This window comes from Heptranchias perlo, chromosome 36 (assembly GCF_035084215.1).
Source record: "Heptranchias perlo isolate sHepPer1 chromosome 36, sHepPer1.hap1, whole genome shotgun sequence".
Taxonomy (NCBI): domain Eukaryota; kingdom Metazoa; phylum Chordata; class Chondrichthyes; order Hexanchiformes; family Hexanchidae; genus Heptranchias; species Heptranchias perlo.
In genome coordinates, this window is record NC_090360.1 from 4,847,072 (window position 1) to 4,862,782 (window position 15,711).

General features: G+C 45.2%; 1 protein-coding gene across 3 annotated transcripts in view; it reads left to right on the forward strand.

Annotated features, from left to right (window-relative positions):
- The window catches only part of unc5b (unc-5 netrin receptor B), a 212,084-nt gene that overhangs the window by 182,460 nt on the left and 13,913 nt on the right, over positions 1-15,711 (forward strand). For all 3 annotated transcript variants that reach the window (XM_067972409.1, XM_067972411.1, XM_067972410.1), the window contains 3 exons: positions 9-395; positions 3,976-4,063; positions 12,758-12,926. In XM_067972409.1, coding sequence (XP_067828510.1) covers positions 9-395; positions 3,976-4,063; positions 12,758-12,926 — 644 coding nt within the window. The remainder of the gene's footprint in view (positions 1-8; positions 396-3,975; positions 4,064-12,757; positions 12,927-15,711) is intronic.

Below are 15,711 nucleotides of genomic sequence, written 5' to 3' on the forward strand. Positions count from 1 at the left end.
TGTTACAGACAACCCACAGTTGCTGAGCTCCTCAATACAACCAGACCTGACGGCCAACGCAGGCTCGTATCGAGGGCCGATGTACACTCTTCAGGACACAGCTGACAAGATACCGATGACAAACTCTCCGCTCCTGGACCCCCTGCCGAGCCTGAAGATCAAAGTGTACAATTCTTCCACAACCACCTCCGTGCTGGCGGGTGGGATGGATCCTTCTGGCAAGACCCCCTTGGGGACTTACCCAGGGGGAAACAGCAGGGACAACAATGTGGTTATGAACATGAGGAACAAGGTCCTCAGCTCTCAACATCTGGGCACCATGCCAAGGGAGCCCGGATACAGCGCCAGCGGGACTTTTGGGTGTCTGGGTGGCCGGCTCACAGTGCCCAGTTCAGGTTCGTGGCTTTTACTTGCGTCCGGGTCATGCGCTACAGCAGCAACTTGCATTTATACACCGCCTTTAACGTAGGAAAACGCCTCAAGGCATTTCGCAGGAACGTTATCAGACAAAAATAAATAAATTGACACCGAGCAAAAGAAGGAGATATTAGGACGGGTGACTAAAAAGCTTGGTCAACGAGATAGGTTTTAAGGAGCGTCTTACAGGAGGAAAGAGAGAGGCGGAGAGGTTCAGGGAGGGAATTGCAGAGCTCAGGGCCTAAATTGCTGAAGGCACGGCCGCCAGTGGTGGAGCGGTGAAGATCGGGGGATGCGCAAGAGGCCAGAATTGGAGGAGCGCAAAGATCTCGGAGGGTTGTCGGGCTGGAGGAGGTTGCAGAGATAGGGAGGGGGCGAGGGCCATGATGGGATTTGAAACCAAGGACGATAATTTTAAAATCGAGGTGTGGCCAGACCGGGAGCCAATGTAGATCAGCCATTGCAACTGATATCTAACCAGTTTGGGGCCTGGATGGCTGAGACCACAACCACCAACTGTAGCCATTATCCATGACTCCACTCTATCTGACTTCAGTGTGCTTCAGATTTTAGCTGTTGCTGAATAGGGAGTGTGACAGAGAAACTAATAGATACCTAACAGTGATTGCAAGGCAGTAAATCTCATCATATCTCCAAATGCAACCAGAATGATTGAGGGGATGGAGAGATTGGATTATGAGGAGCGATTATGTAAATAGGGAATGTTCTCACTGGAAAAGAGAAGGTTGAGAGGTGATAGGGTAAAGGGACTAGATAATGTAGACCATGCCAAACTGTTTCACCTTGTCCAGAACAGTAGAACCAGAGGACACGGCCTGCGCTTGAAGTGGGGGTAAATTCAAAACTAATCTGCGGAAATAATATTTCAGTGAGTGAGTGGTTGACCTATGGAACATACTTCCTCGGTAGACGATGGAAGCTGTTAGTATTGATTCATTCAAATGCAAATTAGATGGATTTCTTTCAGAAAATAACATTTTGAGATACAGTATAAGAGTAATTTGAGACATGACATGTGCTAAGTGTAACAGGCTTGGGAAGAAAGAGATGACTTTGGACCTATGGTTCCCAAAGCTCTCCAACTCTGGGGATTTTCCTTCGACCTATAAACCATTGAATCCGCCTCAATTAGATTACCACCCTGTAACTCCCAAGTATCCATTATTAACTAAAATGACCTGCATTTATATAGTGCCTTTCCACATCTGTTGGAAGCCCTTCATATACAGTGAATTACTGGTGAAATGTCACTGTTAGGTTGACAAATGGGCAGCCATTTTATGCACAGCAGACTCTCACAGACAGAATTGAGAGTTGATCTGTTTCTGGTTGAGGGAAGAATGTTAGCCAAGGCACCAGGAGAACTCCCCACTCTTCTACAAATGGGGTCTTTCACATCTACGTGAACCAGCAGAAGAGGCATTGGGGAGTGGGGGGTGAGTTGAGGTGAGGTAGGGTTTGAACTTACAACTTTCTGATTTCACGATGGGAGTGCTACCTACTGAGCCAATTTTTGCCCATTATGTTGCCCCCATTTGAAATTAAATCAATTTGGAGTCTGGGTTCCTGGATAGCAATCTTAGAATCTCAGCATTAACCTCTGCAATGCAGGAAAAAATGTGGCCAGATATTTCTCTGTCCCTACCTATACATTGTACGAAAAAAGCTTATTGTTAGAGGCCGTGCGGGAGCCTGATTTCATGAGTAAATGCTGACTAGCCTTGTTCTCAGGAATTTCTGTCAGCTCCAGCCAAATCGTGCAATTCAGGTGTGGTTCGACCGGTGTGTGTCGTGGTAGGGAAAAGTTGGGGGGGTGGGAAATAAGTTTTGACGCTGGATGGAAGACTCCCAGCACTTAGCGATAGATTAGCAAAATGATGTTCAATGGTAACACAATCCTTTCATTTAAGAGTACTTGGCTCCTGGCCATCAGTCAGCCCTGGGTCCCAGACAGCTGCTTGATACAGTATACTGCCGAAAGCGATGGGGACGGACTGAGGGAACACTGAGGCCTTACTACAGTGTTTGGATTACGCTAAAATCCCCCCAACCATGCTAATTTCAGGTCATCGGTTGCTTCCTCCTCTGTATTATGTGGCGACCGGGAATTTATTTCATAACTACTCCTGTCTCCATTCAGGCAAGGAGAGACATCCAGCTGGCTAGGGTCCGAGGCCAGTGATTGAATTCTCATGTAAACCAGCATTTATTTTTTTTCAGTTCATTATCCATTTCCTGTTTTCGGTGTTGAGTCACAAGAGCTAATAAACTAAGCGAGATGCAAACTTCTGCTCCTGTGCAAACGTCATTATATTAAAAAAAAATCTCAGTAGAAAATGCCAACAATAACACAATGGTATGAAATTTATATTTATGATAAATGTCATCTGCCAACAGCATTAACTGGAAACCAACCTTCCATTGCAGTTATACTATCAAACAGATTTCATTACTCTTGGCACCAGCAGTCTCTAAATGTCAAGATTACTATAGATTAAAAACGCCCTCAGCAGTTCGTTGCACATTGGTATAAAAACCCTTACAGAAAGCTGCTAGGACCTTTTAGCAATAATTACTCTCAAAGTCATTGTTGACCTACTCTGTCACTGAGTATCATTGAGAAATTCAAATATTCCTCCCAAATCTTGCTTTAATATTAGAAACTATTCCATCCAAAATGATCACACCGTGTCTAATTTGTCTGTTTTTCTATCAATCTGTATAAAGTCTCGTGTCCAGTGCTCCTGTCACATCTCAAAACTGTCGTACAAGCCAATGACACAGGCAGCGAGAGTACCACTGAGTTGAGAGTCCTTCACGCGTATTTTCAAATGTTGAAAAGAAAGAAAGAACTCGCATTTATATAGCACCTTTCACGTCCACAGGATGTCCCAAAGCGCTTTACAGCCAATGAAGTACTTTATAAGTGCAGTCATTGTTATGTAGGAAATGCAACAGCCAATGTGTACACAGCAAGGTCCCACAAACAGCAATGAAATTCCAGAGCTTAGCGCCTAGGCAGCTGAAGACACACGCCCGCCCGACCTCAAGATGTCCCAAAATGCTTTACAATCAATGAAGTACTTTTTTGAAGTGTAGTCACTGTTGTAATGTAGGAAACGCAGCAGCCAATTTGCGCACAGCAAGATCCCACAGACAGCAATGTGATAATGACCAGATCATCTGTTTTTTTTAGTGATGTTGGTTGAGGGATAAATATTGGCCAGGACACAAGGGAGAACTTCCCTGCTCTTTTTTGAAATAGTGCAATGGGACCTTTTACGTCCACCTGAGAGGGCAGACATCTCATGCGAAAGTTGGCATCTCCGACTGTGCAGCACTCTCTCAGTACTGTACCGGAGTGTCAGTCTGGATTTTGGGCTCAAGTCCCTGCATTGGGACTTGCACCCATCACCTTCTGACTCAGAAGCAATAGTGCTCCCAACTTAGCTACAGCTGGCACTGTACACGCGAACATTTTATAACCGATATTAACTTCACTTCAGTTGCAAATCTTTTCTTTCTTGTTCCAAACAGGCGTTAGTTTACTGGTACCACAGGGAGCGATTCCGCAGGGCAAGTTCTACGAAATGTACCTGATAATCAACAAGAGAGAAAATACACTGTAAGTAACACACTTCCCAATGTGAACCTATGCTGCATGTATGTAGTGACAATAAACAATGGAACTGCATGATTTGCAGATTCAGAGCTTGTGGGACCCACACCATTTAATTAAAGCATCGCAGTCATGCACAGTTTAGAACAAAAAGAACAGGTTGTTGCCTGTGTAAAAATACTGGACGTGAGCATGGTCAGAACGAACTTTGCCGATCAGCCCTTAAAAGTAATTTTAAATAGTCTTGGTTTTCAAATTCCAACATTAATCTCTTTTTGGATTAAATTTTACCGGGAGTACTTTGTGAACAGAAATTATGACTTCCTAATTTATTTGTAATAAAGACGAGTATTGGGCGATTGCTGCACATGGGTCTGTTTTTACAGTATAAAGTTGCAAAATTCTTTGAATTTTTAAAAACTTCCAAAGTTTGTGGGTGGGGAAACTAAATATAATTTTGGAAATGTCTTCGCAAGGTGACTAATTGGTCTGGGATCTATTTTCATTACATTATTCTTCTAATAAAAACTCAAGGACATCAGGGAGCAGGTTTGCACCACTTGCACAGCGATTGAGAAAATGTGGTTATTCCATTGGGTTATTTTACTTTCGCGAGTAAACCGTACAATGATAAATTAGTTGGGAGCAAAGGTCATTCATCTCATCCTGGGTTTCACCAGCCCCCCTCCCCGTACCCCCCTCCCGTACCCCCCTCCCGTACCCCACCCACCTTGCTGAGTCCCTACTTTAAGGAACACTAAGTTCCTCCCCTAAAAAAAAATCATTGTTCTTAATATTTCTTTAACCTTCCAAACAATACCATGGTGCATCCGGTGTTTTTTAAATCCTACTCAATGCACGTAGTCTACATTATAGTTGCATGTTCTAGGTTCCTGTATTCGACACGAGAGTCACATGTTCTATCATTCACATGCCTGCCTGTAGTTTACATGATAGTTACATGTTATTGATGCCTGTAATCTACATAGTAGTTACATGTTACGGGTACCTGTAATTTACATGGTGGTTACATGTTATTGATGTCTGTAGTCTACATAGTAGTTACGTTATGGGTACCTTTTTTTTATTCGTTCATGGGATGTGGGCGTCGCTGGCGAGGCCGGCATTTACTGCCCATCCCTAATTGACCTTGAGAAGGTGGTGGTGAGTTTACATAGTAGTTACATGTTCTGGGTACCTGTAGTTGACATGGTAGTTACATGTTCTGGGTACCTGTAGTTGACATGGTAGTTACATGTTCTGGGTACCTGTAGTTGACATGGTAGTTACATGTTCTGGGTACCTGTAGTTGACATGGTAGTTACATGTTCTGGGTACCTGTAGTTGACATGGTAGTTACATGTTCTGGGTACCTGTAGTTGACATGGTAGTTACATGTTCTGGGTACCTGTAGTTGACATGGTAGTTACATGTTCTGGGTACCTGTAGTTGACATGGTAGTTACATGTTCTGGGTACCTGTAGTTGACATGGTAGTTACATGTTCTGGGTACCTGTAGTTGACATGGTAGTTACATGTTCTGGGTACCTGTAGTTGACATGGTAGTTACATGTTCTGGGTACCTGTAGTTGACATGGTAGTTACATGTTCTGGGGACCTGTAGTTGACATGGTAATTACATGTTCTGGGGACCTGTAGTCTACATGGTAATTACATGTTCTGGGTACCTGAAGTTTACATGGTGGTTACCTGGTCTTTCTTAAAGCTGATTTCTAAGGATCTATTTTCTGAGTTCCTGCTGTCAACTGCACATCTCCGGAGATTGCAGACGTTCTGCCTTTGATTTTTTTTAATCTGTTAAAATGAATGGACAGAAAATTGAGAGCAATGCGCCTGCAATATCCTGACTCACAGAGCCAGTGGGCGAGGCTTCTTGCCAGCCTAACCAGCTTGGAAGCTTACCCCAATACATCGCACTATTAGCCATCTAAAATACCTCACTAGGTCAAACATTTCTGATCAGCAAGCAGTGTTCATAAGGCAGCAACATCTGACTGAATTGTACAGTGTTTATCTGCTTGCATAGCAGAGAAAAGAAAATCTGCGAGCCTGTAGCACTGTGCCTTGTATGTGCGTGTACATATGTGTAAATACTCCTACACATGGTGGCACGTGTTGTTAACCTGCTGATTGGGGTAAGGGTCACCACTGCGGGGTCTGGTTGCCACAGTAACAAGGCTGCACTCGCGCAAGGTTATTGACTGAAACCCAATTCTGCCGACAGCATCTTTCCCGTGGTGCGTACTGTCACGAAATGCATTTGGTACTCAGTGCGCTGGCAGGAGTAAGCAGCAGGATGCATAGAAACGGGCACGCAGGCAGGAAGGAGCTAAAACTATTTGATCTTGGCTCCATCATCATGTCCGTTCAGACCATGGCCTTTGTGACGCGGCTGGGAGTTGTGACTCAAATCTATTGATATCCTTGCCTGCCTTCCCAAGATGATAAAAACGAGTTGTGGTGCCTTGAAGTGCTGTTGATTCGTTGTCACGGGTTCTGCCTCCTGTCCTGACGATGCTGACTGATGCTGGGGTCGTGTTCCCATGGGCGCAGAACTCTCCAGTATCATGTCTAAAGTGCCCAGCTTTAATGAAGGAATCCAGGAGCACTGAGCAAGTGACCGCAGGGGAAGGTTGCCTCTCTGCACTGTACATTCTTCATAAACAGGTTTACGATTTTGTTACTCATAGCTCACAAAGGAAATCTCCACCACTTGTAAACTTTTATGGTTGTAATTATCTTCAGCTTCACTTTAAGGGTTTTGGACAGGGATAGTGGGCCATAGCTTTCTGCCCAGAGTCACTGTTGCTATCAGTTGTCTTGCTTAAAAAATGTGGCCGTGAGTGAACGACTGAAGAGTCCATCAAGTCGAGCCAATTAATTTGCGATATTAATGTTCAGTGCAACACATCTTAAAAGCTGCACGCTGAGAGAGTAGAATCCCTTTTGATTGCGTGCACCACTGACTCTTTAAAGGGAGTTTATATCTCGATGTGTGCGCAGTCCATCATACCCACCAGTTTTGGAAATCCAGTTGGTATGGAGAGTTGCTGTTGCCTTGGCGATGGCTGACTGTGTTTTCTGTTGAAAATTATATGAAACACTCGTTGATCTCGCACGGCCTTGCCCACAGGGAGCAGAGGCCAAATATAGACATTTCTGCCTGTGACATTAGCACACAGCACTTAATGTGCTGATGTAAACTTGCTCCCTTCCTCCATTTTAACAGAATAATTAACTCATTTAACATGAAACAAATGAGATAATTATTAGTTCACCCATTAAAGTCGCAGAGAGGAACTTGCTCAAAGCACAGTACATTAAGTGTTCGTATAACAAGATTATTGACAGCAATTCTTGCTCAATGCAAATCTATACGCCGTCACAGATCCTCAGGAAGCCACATTGGGAACTTGGATGCGGATTTCAGCAACTTGTTTAGAGGCCCACGAGATATTCCGGGAGCATCAAATAGTTAAATTTACTCCGCAATTTAACCTGGGAGCTTAAAGGATCTTTTAACAAAGACAAAATAATAACCAGGGGTGTCTCTTCAGGGAGAAGGGTGGGATTCGCACAAATTATCTACACCTCAATCTGTCAGATCACATCTCTCCATCCTCCCGGCTTCACCTGTACCTCCGCGTATATCGTTTCTTAAATAAACTGAAATAATTTTCCTTAGCCTGTAAATTCTTCTCCAGATAAACTTCTTCATTGCCTCCTTCTCCTGGATTTAGAAGCCTCTCCCTGCCCTCCTCAGAGAGAACAATGGCCCCAGTATTCCCAGTCAGGAACCTCTTGTTTTGGGGGTGGCCAGGGGGAGGCAGAGAACAAAGGCTGGATACTCTGTAATTTTCATACCTGCTCTGGTTGCACCTTAATTCTGCACTTGCCGGGAGCCTGTAGTTGTAATGGAAAATTGTATGTTGCTTGAAGTTGTTTGGACATGCCTCTGATAATTGCTAGAGAAAGAGCCTCCACCCACCTAAATGCAGGGTTGAAAATGTGAACTGGCAGAAAATCAACCGAAACAGAATGATTCCAGTGCAAGTTTTAATTTTCTGATTGGCAGAAAAAGGACAGAGAATTTATTAACACACAGAGAATAATTCTTCAGCTGCTCATCACCAAGAACGCAGCATATTGTGGCAGAATGTCCATCAGGTTAAAGCAAAGTACACTGCAGAAGACCTTTTTTAATAGGTCTCTTCCTCAAGAAGTGACAGGACTGGTATTTAAGAAATGAGATTTCATGGAGGTAACCTTTTTTGCTACAAGAAAGAATCAGAAGCTTATTTTTTAACCAAGAGGAGCTTGTTTCTCAGTGGCTTATCCATAGCCTGGTGTCCTGCATGTGTTGCCTTAAATCTCCCCGGTCATTAGAAAACAAGGAGGAAAAAGTCACAATGACACCCCCCCCCCCAATGGGTTTTCTCCCCATTGTCTTTCACGGGGAAGTTCTGTTCCAAATGAGTGGGGAACATAAGAAATAGGAGAGGAGTGGGTCAGATGGCCCCTCGAGCCTGCTCCGCCATTCATTAAGATCATGGCTGATCTTCGACTGCAGCTTTCTCGCCCGATCCCCATATCCCTTGATTTCCCTTAATGTCCAAAAAATCTATCGATCCCAATCAATAATACACTCAATGACTGAGCATCCACAGCCCTCTGCGGTAGAGAATTCCAAAGAGTCTAACTGATAGCTTGGTCAGCGAAAGAGATTTTGATTAACTGTGTCTTATCACTGTGTTATGGCATCAAGTAACCCAACTGTTCCGAAGGCATAAACAGTCTAATGGCAATGATTTGTCATTTACTATTGTATGGAGATACCCATTTTTGTGTAGAACCCTATTCTTACCTATAAAGATTTCTGGGAGATTATCTGAAGTTTTATTCGAAAATGTGCGGCATCTGAATTTCCCTTCCATTGTCCTCGATAATGGGGTTTACATCATTCGAATTACATCAAACCTTTCGGGCAGAAACAGGCCATTCAGCCCTACTGGTCCATGCCGGTGTTTATGCTCCACACGAGCCTCCTCTCACCCCTCTTCATTTAACCCTATCAGTATTTCCTTCTATTCCTTTCTTCCTCCTGCTTATCGAGCTTCCCCTTAAATGCGTCTACATTAGTCGCCTCAACTACTCCTTGTGGTAGCAACTTACATATTCTTACCACTCTTTGTGTAAAGATGTTTCTTCTGAATTCCCTATTGGATTTGTTGATGACTATCGTATATATACAAAAAAATGGCCCCAAGTTTTTTTGGTTTGTTGGAGAAGGATCTATTACATCCAGATATATGAAAGAAACCTTGAAAGTTGGGTCTTCTCGCAAATGATTGTCTCCGAGCCCTCTCCACAATTCAATATGGAATTGGACAATATATGTGAGGACCCCATTTCCAGTGCAGGTCACCAGAAATAAAACAGTTCAACTCTTGTAAGTGTAACTTTTGTCACTCTTGGCCGGACCTTCCCCAATCACTCCACCTGTGGCCAGATCCAAGAGAGTGGGCCTGGCATTAATGTATTGGTAGCAGCTGTTTGTCTTTGGAGAAAGCCACTCCCAAGAAGGGTTTTGCTTGCCTCCGATGACCCTGCATTATTTACTTTACAGGGTTGCTTTCCTGGGTGGTCTTGCTTCTCAGGGGGGCAATCCAGTAAATGAAATGGGATATGACGCTGGTCCTACAAAGCAGTGTATCCTACGCCTGACCCCACTCTACTACAAAATTGAATACTTGTTGCAGTCCCATGGTTTTTATGTAAGCTACTCTATGTCAACTGTTTACAGTGGCAGAAGGGTCGGTAACCCAGAGGTCACAGATTTAAGGCAGAAAAACCAGAGGCGACATGAGGAAAACATATTTTATGCAGCGAGTTGTTATGAGCTGGAATACGCTGCCTGAAAGGGAGGTGGAAGCAGATTCAATAATAACTTTCAAAAGGGAATTGGATAAATACTTGAAAAGGAATAAATTGCAGGAATATGGGGACAGAACGGGGGAGTGGGACTAATTGGATAGCTCTTTCCAAGGGCCGGCACAGGCACAATGGGCCGAGTGGCCTCCTTCTGTGCTGTATTATTCTATGACTCTAAAAGAATAAGTGAACTGAATTCCCTAATCACTAAACCGCCTTAACTCGGGTGACATGATATGGGCCCAAGGAATCACCATTTCATCCAAACCATTTAAATTAGGCTTTCCTATCTTAGGAACAGAGGAGCAGGAGGAGGCCATTCAGCCCCTCAAGCCTGTTCCGCCATTCTATTAGATCATGGCTGATCAGTATCTTAACTCCATTTACCCGCCTTGGTTCTGTAACCCTTAACACCCTTACCCATCAATCTCATCTTGATGTGAGTGGGACTGTCTACTCCCACTACTGACTGAAGGAAAACTGTCCACCAGTTTACTGTTTCTTCTTGACTGGAGTTAAATATTTTGAGTGAAATTGTCTGCAGGTATAGCGCAGCCCGGCAGTTGACAGGGGTGGTCTTCATTCCTGATTGGCAGTTCCACAATGACACTGATGCTCCTTGAAACATCTGGTTTTGGGGCAAGTTTACAAGACAGTCACATGGAAAACGATCGGCATCACAATTTTCACTGCGCTTCCAAAACCCCACTCCCAAACCGTCCATTCCATACCAGTGTGACTCTGGTGTTACTGCAATTTGAACAGAATCAGACACTGGGTCCATTTTTGGTCTCCATCCAGAAGAAAGGGGGGGGGGAATGGCGATGTGATGTCACTGCCCCATTGACCATACTGTGAACTTGCTTGTTACCAAATGCTGCAGGGGCTGAGCAAAGTGTCTGTTAGGTCTTTGAGTTGTTGCTCCAGGTATTTTTTCTGGGGCTCAGCGTCTCCGACAGGCGAACCCTCGCTTTCCCTGGACTTCACTGTTCTCCTTATCTGCCCGACACGCAGGTCATTTCGAGCGAGCCTAGGTATTTAACAGAAAACATTGTTTCAGTTGCTGGGTACATCAGACGCCCTTCTGAAGGTGATAGAGTAAACACTTCAGCAGATTTTTGCTTAGGCTATATATAGCCAAGCTGATTTATTAACCAGTAAATGGGCAAGTGAAGAGAAGCAGTGATGCACTGTAGATTTACAATTGTTACCGTTTTAACTATTCCTCCAAGGCAAATAGAGAGTAGCAAATGTTCATATCTGCTGAGTGTAAACTGGACTGGTCACAAAGGCCCCGGGTTTGCAAGGGGCCTGAATTGTATACGTTCCTGGCATAAAAACTTTGAAAGTGGCTTAGAGTTAGACCCGGACCCTGATAAATTGAGTCCCAACCTTTGCAGAGAGTTTCTTGGACTGGGGGCTTCTTTGGGCTAGACTACCATCTAACCCTGACCTCACAGGGGCGTGGGCGATGGGAGGGGATTCTCAGGCCAGGACTTTCCTCGTCCCTCACCCCAGCTTCTCTCTTGTGTTACGCCCAGCTGAATGAAGCATTCAGAAGTGGGGCCCACGTGGGGAATCCAGGCCATCAGGCAGGTCAGATCCGCCCGGGGCCAATAGGCCCTTGGATGAAATCTTCGCGGACCAAGGCCTGCGGACATAACCCAACCTCCGATCTGGTGGGTGCCCACGGGGTTAGAGGTGGTGGCCAGTGACATTTAAATTGGGGAACCTCCCCCCAACCCTGTAAAGTTCAGCAGAGGTTCCCAGCAGGCGCGGCCCATCACGTACGCCAGGATCACAGACCAATGGGTTTACAACTCCCAGGTCCCTGAGCAGTAGCGTTTACACGGTGGTTTGTTATTGACAGCGCACAGAGTCTCTGGCCTATCTCTCTCTCTGACAGTTCAAGATCGACTGCTCAATTGGAACAAGACCGGCTGAGAAATACGTTTCAAAATTTAACTGGGACAAAGGAGATTTAAGCAAACAGAGCTGCCAGTGAAACAAACATTCAAACAAAATCCACATGATGTTTGTATTTGAATTGAGTCACTTGGCCCCTCCCTCATTTACCTAACCAGCCGTAACATTTATTCTGTTGCTATTGTGTGCAAAGCAAGTGAGGCAAATTTTCCGTGGGTGAATCTGGCTTTTAACTCCCATTGTACCATAACAGGGAGAAAGAAGCTAATACATGAAATATTTTTGGAACCGTGTCTGCTTAGCAGACCCGAGTTGACAGATCTCACCTCACCCGCATGATACTCAGGGTGAGCTGTGCCTGTGTCATGCTGGGCTCAGCTACATATGAGCTGCATTTGTAGGTATAGCTGCAAGGAAGCACTTTGATATATTTTGTGATAATTGCAGGAGAATTTTCCTCTGGTGCTTTTGAAAATGGCATTGCTGCCCCCTTGTGGTGGCATCCATTATAAACAGATCTCCTTGACTCGAGTTAATGGTGAATATTTGCAGACGGATGCTTAACGCATCTGTGTGATGTTCCCCTGTCCATTATTTCAGTGGAAGTGTTACCCCATTGCTTAAATAAATAGGTTGATGTGTTAAAGTAGCGGAGAAATGTCATCCAGATGTGTTTAACATTTGTCCACCACCATGAGCACCAATCCCGTCCAGGCGAATATGTTCGAAATAACTTTTCACACGGGGAAAGAAAAGACTGGGATAATTGTCGCTTTAGCGATGACTGACTAATGGGCATGCTCTTATTATTTTTTTTCGAAGACCCCCATCAGAAGGCTCGCAGACGGTCCTGAGTCCCATGGTAACCTGTGGTCCAACGGGCATGCTGCTGTGTCGGCCCGTTGTCCTCAGCATCCCTCACTGCGCAGACGTCTGTGGATCAGACTGGACTGTTAAACTCAAGACGCAGACCCACCAGGCAGTCTGGGAGGTAAGAACTCGAGAAGCAGCAAGCCCGCCAGTCGCACTGAATATTACAGCATAATAGTTGTGATTGAATTGGATCCTGCTGTGCCAGAAAAAGCATTCTGGGGAAAACATGCCTGCTCCATAGTTGGCATAAATATATATATATATATTGTTTTTTTGATCCCCAGCTTGGCTCAGTCGCTAGCATTCTCGCCTCTAAGTCAAAAAGTTGTGGGTTCAACCCCACTTCAGTCTAGGCTGGTGATTCAGTGCAGTGGTGGGGCAATGCTGCTTTGTAAGAGATGCCGTCCTTCGAACGAGATGTCAAGCCAGATGTCTGCCTATTCAGCTGAACTTTGGAAGCTGTAATGGGAAGACGGGGCTTGTGCTCCAGAAGGACAAAGTCAAAACGGTTCGAAAGCCTTTCTTCATCCGACCCTGTTTGGTGAATTTATTTTTTTTCCCTCCATCCTGCTGGGTCTCCCACCCCCATACACGATGGACCTTAACCCAGCCCAAGAGGCCTGGCATGCAAACTGCTCCACTCTGGAGTTTACACCAGGGCGGGGAGGGGAACGCTCAGTTCAGCTTAGTTTCTGGACTTATCTTCCCTCCCTGTGAGGAAGCCCGCTTGCTTCTGATTGGTGTCCTTCTCTCCTCTGGCCCTTGCTCTCAGTCCTGCCTGTGAATCAGTTTGTGAGCAATCACTGATGGGTTACTGCACTCTTCACACCAGGCCGCCTCTCCTGGGTAACCTCACGTTTCATCGTCACACTTTACTCATATCGACGATGGACGCCTGAGCTTTAGTGGATTGCAGTATGAAATCTTGCTGCATCACTTCAAATGAGTAACCAAGTGAAATTTGGCCTGTTTGCTTGTCGTCATGACAATGCTCTGTTAAAAAATATTTTGTGTTATTAAAGCATTTCAACCTCTGTCCTCTTTAACCTGACACCAGGTTACGTACATCAGAAATCGTGTCTGCGGATTATTACTTATGCCTGGACTCGCATTGCTGTTTGATTGATTGGATTAGACGATGTGTTTCTGATTGATTTTGCCTATCGTAGATGGGTGGCTCTGTCAGATCTTCTGATCAACAACAACAACTTGCATTTATATAGCGCCTTCAGCGTGGTGAAACGTCCCAAGGCGCTTCACAGGAGTGTAATCAGTCTAAATTTGGCACCGAGACACGTATTAGGACAGGTGACCAAAAGCTTGATGAAATCGGGGATGCGCAAGAGGCCAGAATTGGAGGAGCTCAGAGACCTTAGAGGGATGCAAGGCTGGAAGAGATTGCAGAGATAGGGGGAGGAGAGGCCAGGGTGGGATTTAAACATGAGGATGAGAATTTTAAAATCAAGCCGGATTTGGGCCAAATTAAGTCAGCGAGCACCGAGGTGATGGGTGAACGGGACTTGGTGAGAGTTAGGATACGGGCAGCAGAGTTTTGGATGAGCTCAAGTTTACGGAGGGTGGAAGATGGGAGGCCAGCCAGGAGAACATTGGAATAGTCAAGCCTGGAGGTAACAAAGGCACGGATGAGGGTTTCAGCAGCAGATGGGACGAGGCAGGGGTGGAGACGGGCAATGTTACGGAGGTGGAAGTAGGCAAAGATCAGCAGCAGAGATGGAGATGGACCTACCACTTAAATAAAAAAAACATTTTAAACAATTTCCAAACAGTGATCGTCACAGGAAAACTTTCCTGTAAAGACGGTGGCCAGGACCGCGGTGCTCTTTTGCAGTGACGGAATTTAGCTGGGGGGTCTGTTCGCTGAGGATGCTGTGAGCTTTCAAATCCCTCTCCCCTCCCTATCTCTGTAACCTCCTCCAGCCCTACAACCCTCCGAGATCTCTGCGCTCCTCCAATTCTGCCCTCTTGCGCATCCCCGATTTTCATCGCTCCACCACTGGCGGCCGTGCCTTCAGCTGCCTAGGCCCTAACCTCTGGAATTTTCACACCAAACCTCTCCACCTCTCTCTCCTCTTTTAAGACGCTCCTGGAAACCGACCTATTTAATCAAGCTTGTTGGTCACCTTCCCTAATATCTCCTTATGTGGCTCGGTGTCAAATTTTGTTTGATTTACGCTCCTGTGAAGCGCCTTGGGACGTTTTACAATGTTAAAGGCGCTGTATAAATGCAAGTTGTTGTTGTTGTTGAGTAACCAGATGCAGGAAGATTTGCTCAGATGTAGCATAAACTCAAACTGGTTCTTTTTAGACGTCTTTACAGTTTTGTTAGAATGAGTGATGAGGAGAACTCTTCCTGCATTTGTTCATGATGCCACCGACACATAGCGACCAGAGGCAATCAGCCCCACTTGATGCTGCTCAACAGGCAGCTGTTTCTGCCTGGGCACTGCCCCCTTCAGCCCTCGTCTTTTTAGGTGTACAGGATTCTCCCAAGTTGTTAACGCAGCAAGTGGAGGAGGACGGAGGGAAAGCTGAGAAATGTTCAAATATCAACGGGAGACATCTTGCTTCATACTACGAGGGCAAATTCAGCAAGGCTGCAGTCCCAGAGTGAAGTCTCACGAGATGGGAATGATGACCACAGAATCAGGACCAGGACATTCCAGTCTTTATCTCTGACCAGCGCTCCGAACAAGTGAGGCTTTGCTCCAGGAGCGTCGCTGCTGAGTTTTCCCTGTAGATTAAATACAAAGACAAGAATAAATCCCATTGCAATTTTCATTGCTACGTAAACCCTAAAGCTTGTCGGGGCTTTTACAATGACCCTATGATTGACAGTGTGATGTGTGGTTTAGCTGCATTGATGTGCGAACACAGTGCAGTAA